Source organism: Cryptomeria japonica, chromosome 6 (genome assembly GCF_030272615.1).
Source record: "Cryptomeria japonica chromosome 6, Sugi_1.0, whole genome shotgun sequence".
In the NCBI taxonomy this organism is placed as follows: Eukaryota; Viridiplantae; Streptophyta; class Pinopsida; order Cupressales; family Cupressaceae; genus Cryptomeria; species Cryptomeria japonica.
In genome coordinates this window covers 39,066,516-39,078,852 of record NC_081410.1, presented here as the reverse complement: position 1 = coordinate 39,078,852, position 12,337 = coordinate 39,066,516, and the positions used below count along the sequence as shown (strand labels likewise).

Here is a 12,337-nt window from a genome sequence, read left to right as displayed (position 1 = left end):
TGTATAAAGTGACGTTATATGTTTCTGTACAATGTATTTAGTTACAAATATTGAATTTAATAGATTGGTATTCAAGTTTTTTTAATCAAGGGAGAAGGTCGAATAATAATGGCGCATCTTAACTTTATTATTAGTTCATATGATATTGGCACTAAAAAATTATATAGTCGAAAACTTCTGGACTCTTTCTACGTTAAGATAAAACAATTTTAATTGTCAACATTGTCTGCTGTTCATAAAGTGAAAATTTGCATGAGAATTCACGGCCAGAAGATTTTTAACCATTAAAAATACGGGAGAATAAATTTAAAGAATAATTGAATGAAAAAATAAGAATGAATTTACAAGACTGGCGATCATATCATTATGGGTGAGGGCGTGAAGGGAAAGAGAGAGAAGGGGAGCGGAGAAAGAGGCTCCAATTTTTCTAATTTCCCAAAAACATCATCATCGTTTACTTCAACATCTCTTTTAATCTTCGTACGAGGGGGCTGCTGAGCCTCTATTTCGATATTCTTTAAGCGCCTCTTGTTAGACTCCACATGACCACATGACTCTGAGATCGATTCAGCATAGGCGGAGGCGTTGAGGGGAAAGTTGAGCATAGCCTTGGCCCCTCTCATTTTAAAAGCGGCACGGTCATATGCAACAGCGGCGGCCTCTGCAGTGTCGAAAGTTCCAAGCCAAATGCGGGCCCCATGCCTGGCGGAGTCCCTGATTTCCGCCGCGAATTTCCCCCAGGGTCTGCGACGCACTCCTCTGTAATGCGGTTCACACGGAGCAGAAATCTTAAGCGACGAACTAATTGTCCGTCTATTGCCACACTTCGATCCCTTTTCCGTATTGGCAGGCAAATGATCTCCGTGAATGCAATCATCGCCGAGCAAATGTAATGCGATCTGTTGCAGAGCTGAATAATACTCTTCACTCATCATTTTCAGAACAATATTATGTTTAATATGTAGTTGTGCCAGATAGATGGTTGTAACTGGTCATATAGAAGAATAAGAAGAAGGGGATAAGGTAAAGTAGAGAGGGTATTGGTGGTGGAAGAAGCGAGGAAGGAAGAGAATAAAAATATAAAAATGAAATGTTGACCGTCGTGGAAGGTGAACTGATTTGAACGAGGACCAGCTGTCACGCACGTTCCTTTATAAAAATAGAATACTGCCAAATATATTTTTGCGGAACTTTCGTAGCCAATTTCGTATGTCGATTTTGAAAACATTAATGGCGTAACCATGTTAACAACAAAATTATATAAAAGGGACATTTATTTTTTTTCAAATTTCAAAGTAATTTTAAATTATAAATACAATATATTATAATAATAATAAATAACATGGTTTAATAAAAATATTAAATTAAAATATATTTGTGAAATATTTATGGAATGAGATACATAATAAATTAAATCGATTTATATTTTGCATAGTTTTTTTTAAAGATAGGTATGGTAGTTTTATTTTCGAACTATTTAAGAATTATTTTTTTTTATTCATCAAATTTTATTTAATTTTTTATTAAAATGAAACAGGTCCTTTTAGACATGGCTACATCTTCTATATAGATTTTCTTAAAAATAGTTTTATCTTATAACTATTTAAGAATTTTATATTTATCTATTTATATTATATTTTACCTTTATGAGATGTCAAGAAGAGTTATTTTATTTACTTAAGAATTGTTTTATTTACTTTATAGTTATTTTATGATTTTTAAGGATTTTTTTTTTTTTTCAAATATATGTTGTGCTTTAATTTTTACTATTTTTGTATGTTGTTTCTATAATAGTTTTTCTTAACATGCTAATGCTATTACACCTCAGCGCTTACAATCATTAGAATTATGTCTCTCAACATAATAAATGATGGCTTTTAAAAAATTGAAATAAATATTAAATATTAATCATACGAATTTGCTAAGACTAAACTATTATGTAGAAGCACAAAAAACTTCTATGAAGGTAGAGAAGACCTCATTCGATTTTAAAGATAATGTTAAAACGCATTTCCAAATCTAACTATCTATGTTTTTCTATATCTGTAACCACAATTCCATCTATCACTTTTATAAAAAATTTCAAACATATATGTAATATTAATACTACATAAACATAGCAATGCAACTTATGAGATATACTAGTTTCCAAATTCTTGTTAGGAGAATATTCATAAATAAGCAACATTTCATCTCCCGCAATACAACATCCCAATAGCTTCACAAGGTTTTGGTCTTCAAGGTTAGCCATCAACTTCACTTCATTCATAAACTCTATATTACCTTGGCTAGATCCTCTAGACAACTTTTCAACTGTTATTCCTTTCTGTCCCCAGTCCCCTAAAGGAAAAAATAGAATTGGAGATCCACATCCCTTGAAATAGTCTAATTGATCTATGTATTCAATGTTAATTGAGGTCAACGATTCACTAGTCTCACCTTGTATACTGGTCCAAAGCCTCCCTCTCTAAGTTTGATAATTTTATGAAAATTTTGTTGGTTTCTGCAATATCATATAACATATTCATAGTCTCATAATAAATATTAATTATTAGAATTTTAATAAATTTATATAATTATTATTTTTTATTTGTGCAAATAATATATATCTTTGTTATTTTTCAATCTTAAAATTTAATTTTGGTCATAGAGTTCAATATCCTATTGAAGTTATAAGAGTTTATCCATCTTTTATTTGAATATAAGGATTTCAATATGGTTGAAAAAAAAATCTTACACATGCTACTTGTATTAATTTTAATTTCTATTAATGTTAATAACAATTGTGGAAATGAGTCATATATTTGTTCTTATGTTGTAACCTTCTTAAGTTTACATTCACAAATCTTGTTTCTAGACTAGAAGTTAGTACTTCTTTTTAGTGTTGAATATGTAGAGGGAGCCTAATTAGTCTAGATTTTAAAACCATGTTGAAGTTAAGTTGACTTTTTGAATTGTGAAAATAAAATACAGTGAAAAAACATAATTGTAAAGCTTCATAATGAATGGTTCAAATTGTTGAAATTTTATCAAATGGGTAACAAATTATGGCCACTTGATTTTGAAAGAAGTGGACTTGAGAACCACCGATCTAAAATTTGAGTCCATTATTCTTGGAAAAACTAAGAGGACTGTTCACTTAAATTATTAATCATGAAATATATAAATATAGACTTAATTGCAACTTTCAAAATCTGGTGCGCCAAGCAAATCGTTTGTGAAATACATTTTGATTATTAGAAAGAATGTCATAACTACTACCCAAAAAAACATTGCCCCCCTTTGAAAAATTCCATTTATTTATCTTATAAAAAATATCTATTACAGTAAAAAGAGAGAAAAAAAAATAAAAATTAGAAACTCTTTAAAGCTTTACAATAAGCTTCAAATTCATTTGCTTTCTGATGCTAAATTATAAAATCTGATATGAAATATAAAGAAAAAACTCTGAAATATGAAAGAGTAATTTAATAGAAACAAACCTTCTTAGTAAAATACATAATCCTTTCCAACAAATTGCTTAAAGCCAAAGTCCAGAATCTCTTGAGAAATTCATTTTTAATTGATTGAATATATTCATACTTGATCGTAACGAAGCTAACTGTGACTAGTGTATTAATTTTAATAGAATTTTTTTAAAGTTATTAATTAATGTAGCTGTGATAAGTGATGAATCAAAGATGACATATAACATATGACGTCAGCTTGAATGTTATCTATTCAATCCATCTGTATCTCATAAGTTTTTCATGCTATCTGAGTATGCACGTAAAATTATTTAATTTATTTATTCCATTTTACATGCGTAATATGAATCTGGACCGTTAGATACTTCTGTAATTAAAAATAAATAATCATAGTTTATATTATAATGACGTTTGGAGGGATGGTCTTTAAAAAAAAATAATGATGCATAAACTGACGTTATGTGTACAATGTATTGAGTCTTAAATATTAATCATAATAGATTAGTATTTAAGTTTTTTAATTAAGGAAGTGGTGCACTCTAATTTTATTATTAGTTCATAGCAATGTGATGTTGGTATTAAAAAAAATAAAAATTCTAATAATTAAATATGGATAATTCATATTGTTTGTTTGTTTATTTATCATTATGACTTGTAAATTTATGTTATCAAAATAATTTTGTTGTTTGTTTAGCTGTCATAATTGACTCTAGAAAAGGTTCAACCAATGCTTATGCATCTGACTTTAAAATTTACCAGCTCAACTAGTGAACCCTCTCTCTTATTTATATGTATATTATAAATAGATAAGTAATAAAAAAGTAATAACTCAACTTTTTTAATTTTTTAATTTTATACTATTTTGAACATATATTATAAATATATTATTGTAGTATTTAATTGATTTATTTATAGCACAAAATAAATTTTATTTATAATTTATATCAATTCTTATCACATTTATTTGATGTAGATCAACCTAAATTTCTAACTTTTTCCTAAGTCTATGGAATAGGTCATATGGAATGACATAGATTACCTCATTCAAAATGCAATCTCTTGCTCCTAAGCCAAACTTTCTAAAAATTACTCATTATTTTGTTCACTTATAAACTCAAAACTTCAAATTGAGTAAGGACATGTTTTATAAACATTGCTACATCATTAGAAATTGGTAAATATTATCCGATGTTGAAACTAATCACTGTAATGCCAAATTCATCTAAAATTGAAACTCCGCAATACTACACCAGAGTATTAGACTTTTATATTTTCATCTTACCTATGATATGATTGTGAACTTGTATGGCCAATTCATGGCTTGACTTTCCACCAAAAATATATTAAGACCTTATGTCTCACCTCAAAAAAGCACCCATTTTCTTTAGAGAACAACCCTATTTTAGAAATAATTGAAGATATGAAGGTCCATATATCATAGAAGGTTAAATCAATAGTGGACTTGGCCTAACTCGGATGACACAAACCTATCAAAAATTATCTTGAATTGCCTAGTCCAATCTTCAACAACCATTGTCTATTAAGTCCTTACAATTATCATTTTTTGTCCTAATAAATAATCACAATAATCACAATATTGAACTCTACCACAAAGTCAAAGTCACTACCTCCTCAACAAAAAGAGATGAGTACCTAAAAACTATAATTTCTCAATATCACAAATCTTTAATTTAGATTCAATTTTTTTATGCATTGTTAGATTATTTAATTGGATTTAAATCACTTATTAAATATAAAGGATAATTTGGACTCTTATTTTATGGGTGTGAATTTGTTATAGTTTAAAATTAAAAAATGATTATAACAAAATAAAGACTAGAAGTATGTAGTAGTGCTTAATAAAATGTATCACATAACTACACATATTTACTTTTCCTTTTTGACATTAATTTCTATGTTTCTTTACATATTTATTTTTTAAAAATAAAGTAAAATAGTTGTAGTTTAACAACTATTTTGAAATAATATTAAAATTTTTAAACCTTAAAACAAGTAATGATGACCTAGTAACCATAACAGTTTATAACTATTTGATCATGCCAACTCAATTAAGACTCCTCATTGATAGTTGTTACTACTCTATTTTATTTCTATTTTTATTTACTTTAATTTATAAAAAAATTAAATAATAATTATTAAATAAATCAATTAACTAATTCTATATATTTATTTATTTTAATGTTAAATTAAGTATAAGCATACAAAAATGGCTAACAAATTTAACTTTAATATTTTAAATAAAGCTATTTTAACTACCAATAAGCTTTTTGAGTATTAAAATCCAAGAAAACACATTTAGAAATAATTGTATAAATAAATAAATTTAGAAGGCTATTAATTACATGACTATGGATGATGATGTGAATGGAAAGAGAGAGATGAGGAGTGGAGAAAGGGACTCCAGTTATTATAATTTCCCAAAAACATCCCCCTCTTCATTGTTTACATAAACATCCCTTTTAATATGTTGAAAAGTTGAATTGTACTCTGCAATCATTATTTTCAAAGCCATTGATTATGAGTTTACTAAGGGTTTGCTAAATTGAGTGGGTGTGCTTGCTTGATGTAGACACACCATTTTGGATGAGGAGGAGGAGGAGGAGGAGGAGGAGGAAGAAGACAGAGAGAAGAAGACAAAGTGGAAGAGGAGGAAGAGGTAGAAGAGGAAGGCAAGTAAGAAGATAAAGAGGAAGAGGAAATTTGCATTTTATGGTGATATTTCAGAATGGAGGTGGCATAGATTTTGTAACAATGGTGCAACATCCCAAGTTCACAATATCGATGTATTGTAATGAATAAGATGGCGATCATTATGAAATTTTTAGCATAGTTAAGGGGGTATGAAAGATGTAGATGCATCATTCTATTTAGGCATAGCAAGTGGCTTATGCCACTAGGAAACATTTAGTGCAAGTAGTAATGAACTCATTTATTTGTATTATTTAAAATAAAGGGAATATGGCATTTTATGGTGATATTTTAGAATGGAGGTTGATAGATATGCTCAAAACTAGGGTAAGGGTGCTCCTTCACGCCCTGTGAATGGTTTTGGGAGATGTCTTCCTGAATGATAATGGAAAGTATAGAGTAAACTTCGACTTGACCTCAATATTTTATTTTATGCTATTGGATGCGGGGGAGATGGAGAACATGGAGGGGCACTCTTATGAAAAAATTGGTCTACAAGCGGTGGTTTGATTGTTGCAAGGCTATCTTCTATGAGATATCCCTAGTTGTGGCTTGATTCCTAATGGCCAAAAGTGACTGAAATCTATCACCTTATGCCTTATGGAGTGTAGTTTGTTGGCATTGATGTTGTAGAACAAAGAGCTTTGGCATGCATGGGCATCAATTTTTGGAAAGGTTATGTTGAGGGAGTTTATGTAGGGGATGCAAGGTGGTACTTTATCTTGGTGTCAAATGTAGGAGATGATGTTGATGAAATGGATAAGGCTGGTGTGGAAGGGGAATTGTGGAGGAATTGGGGTAGTGGATGGGTCTTGGCTTTGCTTGCAAATTTTTGTAAATTTTTTGTATTGTGGATTGGTGTCCCCTTTTGAGCAATATATCATATATGTCAAAAGTTGGGTTAGTTGGAAGTAGTTAAGAGATAGTAGATATGGTATGTTAGTATCTGGTTGATTGGGTCATTTTGATAGCAAGACCCTGTGTATGAAATCTAAAGACAGTATGACCCAATAGAATGGGGTTTGATGCAATATTTTCTCTAATATCAGTATATGAGTTGGGCCTTGCAACTCCACATTAAACGATAAAAAAAAGAGTCGGATGAATTAGTTGCAATTAATGTTGCCATTGTTATAAAATATAAATAATATGATGAATATTAAAATATGAAAAAAATAGAGAGACAATAAAAATGAAAAATAAATAGATATCAACTTAAAACACATATTTGTCTCTATTATATGAAAAAAATAACTTATAATTAGTAGAGGATGGATATTTTAACTCTATAACTTAATAAATGCATATTTTCCTATTACAACACCATATTAAATTATAATTTTCTTACCAACCATGTTTGTCTATATTACATGGTAGAAATTAGTGTTGTGTTTTAGTTAGTCAAGTATTTTAAAATTTATACAATTATATTTCTTAATACAAGATATAGTTAAGTTTAAATGCTTATAGCATATTAGCTAGGGTTGGGTAAATAAAATAAAAATGAATAATAGCATTTTAAAATAAAGATAATACTAGAACAAAAACAAAAAGAGAGTTATTTTGAATAAAATGAACAATAGAATCTAGTTAAACTTTAATTTGTACAAAATTACTTTATTCTTGTTTGATGGTACACATACTTATTTTCAAATATGTACCCCACCGAACTAATAAATTGATTGGTTAAATAATGGACATAATTTGGATTAATCAAGTCACAATTTATAGTAATTCAATATGATTTGACATATGTGATTTTATAAGATCCAAATATGTTTCCCATCAACTAATAACTTAATTGGTTAATTATGGACAATCAAGAAATAATAAATTTTAATTGATTGCAAAGTGATTCTTATGGTTTGATTCACCTTAGTTGTGTACCTAATCAACCAATAAATTAAAAATTAAATAAAATAGAAAATGTTATTCATATATTTGTTCATATGTATGAGATGCGGTGACAATATTAGCTTCAAGAGTGAGTGCTAGGCCTCTTTGTGCGATGTGTAAATCATAGTAGTTTTGTTTGATGTGGTTAACTAGTATAAGAGACAATCCTTATAAAAAAATTCATGGATTTATATGTTGCTAGTACTGTGATTGTCGTTGAACTGAATGAGGCCCAAGCTTTTGAGATCCCCTACTAATGATATCCTCAGTATTTTACATCCTACTTAATTCTAATTGATAGTGATTATATGTACCTACTAACACACTGCGGTCATGAGTTGTAATATTTAACAGGTTATTACAACTCACACCCTCGATTAAAAGAGCTCTAAATGAATTCCAATGATTAATATCATACATGACTAAAAAAACCAATTATTATATCAAACTTTTCCATAATTATACATTTTAACCCATTCAAAAAAGATAAATAATTGTCTTACCTCTTGATTTTTCAAAATTTACTTTTTTAACTATTAACTATTAAATTGAGTATGATTTAAAATAGCCCTAAGAAATTGAGTTTTTTAATAACTTCAAAACGAAAATTCCATAGTCGATTGTAAAGAGTTGAAATTTAAGCGTGGCTCTGATAAAAGATGACATACAACTTATGACGTCAGCTTAGATGCCATTCACTAACTGGTCTGCACTTGATACGTTTCCCATGGACGTAAAATTATTTTATTCTCAACTACCATATTATTAATTCTAGATGTCCAGAATGAATCTGGACTGTTGGGAAATTGTTTAAACGTCTAGATATAGTTTATTCTCAACTACCATCTCCACATATCTCCACATCTTTTATATAGATATCTCCACATCTTTAAGTGTTTATTATTAAAATGAAGTAGGCTTTCTAGATATCTCCACGTCTTTTATATAGACCATTTAAACAAAAAATTGTTTTATTTTACATGTTATAAATAGTTGATTTGTATGAATAAAATTTGTCTAATATTTATTTTATGTGTCTAATTTATGTTATTTAGTATTTATATTGTAAATATATTTGTTTAATATTATTTTATTTTTTTTACATATTAGCTTGACCTTAACCTTAAACCAGTAATCTTTGGCATGCTAGGCCCATTATTATAAATGAGATTGATACAATAGAGCACTACCTTGCTAGGGGAGGATATTCATGTAGTTCTGTACTCAACACCAAATATTTTTGGTGGAAATAGACACCTAGTTTCACCATACTAGATATTTATTTCACGCCTCTTTGTACCAGATTAGAAATAATATTTTTTAAGTGAATAACTCCTTTTTGACTAAAAAACTTATTTGAATTCCAATTGTAGGATGAGAAAGAACCATACATTAAGTTACATTTGATTTGAAAAATATCTTCATTCCCAACTTGGCGAACATATATTAAGAAAGAGATGTTACTATTATAGTGGTAAGCCTTCGTACCTTTCACATTTCTTACATTATTTGTTTCTATGTATATCGACATACGAGTCGTGGTAAGTTGGTTGAATTGGTAGTGCTTACTCAATGGTTGGTTCATGACATAAGAGTTTTACAATTACAATTCACTATAACTGTTTTACTCACTTTTCTATTGAATTACATATAAAGCATAAATCATGTGAAAATAATCATAGCATGGCAGTCAACACATCCTTGTCATACAAATAATCATACACTCAATCACATAGAAGAATTGCTAAAGAAGTCTCATTTCTCATTTCAACATAATAATGCTCATAAGAAATCATCACCAATCACATAGAAAACACTCAATCTTTGTTAAAAATGTAGTTGCTATATGCTCTACATGGTGTGTGCAATGGTTTCAATCATATCCATTCTTTACCAAATGGCTAGACTCCTCTCCTTGACCATGTTCCCATCTTCAATTGATCCTACATCCACTTAAACTGATTTGAATGTTTATAGGCCAGCCCATCAAATCCAAATCAATATATTTACATGGTGATGGAAAGTTTTTTAACTAATTTGATATCTAAAATATGTTTATCTCATTATCTTGTTCAAGAAAAAATTGGGAGGCAACACTCTCACTTGCAATAATTCCATTTTAATGAATGTAAGAAAGACATCAACATCCTAATTCTTGGTTTTAATGTTGTTGAGTCGATCCATATTGAAGGGAAGAAAATTAGGTTGCTAATTTTCTGGATAAATCAATTTCAAGTTGGAATAGTATCACATTTGATGTTAAAAATAATTAGGATTTCCTTATATGGGATTTGGAGAGAGTCTTCAATGTGTTTGTTAATGTTGACCACAATGCCTCTTTGGATTCTTGATTCATGTCTATTTCGTGGTGCATCTTTCTTACCAACTTTGTTATTCTTTTTTTTATTGACTTTCCTTTTGGTCCATTATTTTTAAGCATAAAGGAAAACATTACTTTTGATACTCACATCACAAATAATCTTCAAGGTAACAAGGGATTATACCTTGTCCATGACATCTGGAGGGTTCCTCATCTTGTGTTGATTGTCTATCTTTAGTTCATCTACATTTTAACGAGTCTTTGGAATTGGTGAGTTAAGATTTATTTTAGATCGCTAGATAAACTAAGTTCGTTAACCTAAATTTCATGTGAAAGGAAAAATTAAAATATCAATAGTGTGAAAATCAATCTCCCTTACAACTTATATTGGACCCATTGAATTATGTTTTAATATAAGTTTTAAAATAAAATTAATAAATTATAAGCTATTTATCATTCAAACTTCAATAACAAATTACTCGAAATTTTTCTTAAAATATTATTAATAAATATCGTTGAAATCACATTTGTTTTAATAAAATAAATTATTTATTTATTATCTATGTAAGTAGATATTTGATATATCTAATTTTAGACCATTCTTTTTAAAATCTGTTTATTCAACTTGATACACATAAAATATAAAAGTACTTATTAAATTATCAATATATATTACAACAAATAATTTTTTTCCATTTAAAAACTAATTAGAACTAAAATTTTGATTAATTCGTTTGGTTCAAATTACGTTTGAATACAAATTTTACTGTTCTAAGTTTTTAATATTTGATAAGCAAACATAAAGATTTGAAAAATTCTTCTTCCCCAACTTGGCTACCTAACATATAAAATATAAACATAAATTTCATCTATGATTTGCACGTATCAAACCGTTTGTAAGGTGACGTGGAAGTTTTGACGAGAGGTCTAAATTAAATCTACACGTGTAGATTTGAAAAATTCTTCTTTCCCAACTTGGCTACCGAACTCTTACGCTCACGTCATCATTATTTCCGAGATTGGAATGTGTCAACCCCCGAAGTCAAACATTTATACCAGTCAGACCACCGAATTTGGTCATCAATCGCTTGCAGCCGTCTCATATATTATTTAAATATTTTTCAAGTTTTATTTTGCCAAGTAACTTATCTTAAATGAAACGCTGTACAAATTATTTCTGGCATAAATTGTTTACACATGTCTCTTTTTCCTTTCACATCATTGGACGTGTCTATTCTGGTTACAAAATGATAGTACAGATTGACTAACACGCGTGTTAGTCGCGCATTTTACACCGTCGATTTTGCAATAAACGGCTGCGATTGACTAACACGTTGCTATCACGTTGTACAAAAGGTCTTTTTTGGAGCCAGAATAGCTTCGGCCCACACCATCGCCCATAATGATATAATTGCTACTCTTACAAATTCATTCATTTATTTTTTCAGTACAATTTTGAAAGCATGCTTATTTATGAAGATATTAAGAATGTCACAATTGAGAATTTGAGTGAATTCATAGTTATTTTTTAATTTAATTTAATTTGTGCAAATAAAAACATACTTTTATTTTTTCATATTTAGAAGTGAATCTTGTTAGAGAGTTGAATATCTTATTGAAGTTATAGGAATTTATCCATCTTTTGTTTGGATGAAAAGATTGTATGGTGAAAAAGGGTGAAAATCTTTGTATAAATATTACTTGTAATAATTTTAACTTCTATTAAATTTCTTAACAAAGATTTTGTATATGAGTCATATATTTGATGTTAGGTTGTACACATCCTTAAACCTACATTTCATCAAGTCTTGTTTTTAGGTTGGTAGTTAAGTTCTTTTTAATGTTGAATATGTAAAGGGATTTAAGTTAGTCTAGATTCCAATATCATATTGAAATTGGGTTGATTTTTCAATTGTAGGAATAAAAGAGAAATATTTTTTGTGGG

General features: G+C 28.8%; 1 protein-coding gene across 1 annotated transcript; it reads right to left on the bottom strand.

Annotated features, from left to right (window-relative positions):
- Positions 1–280: 280 nt before the first annotated feature.
- LOC131856166 (ethylene-responsive transcription factor ERF104-like) lies at positions 281–940 on the bottom strand. The gene has a single exon (XM_059207597.1). The coding sequence runs from the start codon at positions 933–935 to the stop codon at positions 357–359; it is 579 nt and encodes a 192-aa protein (XP_059063580.1). The 5' UTR covers positions 936–940; the 3' UTR covers positions 281–356.
- Between the last annotated feature and the right edge of the window lie 11,397 nt (positions 941–12,337).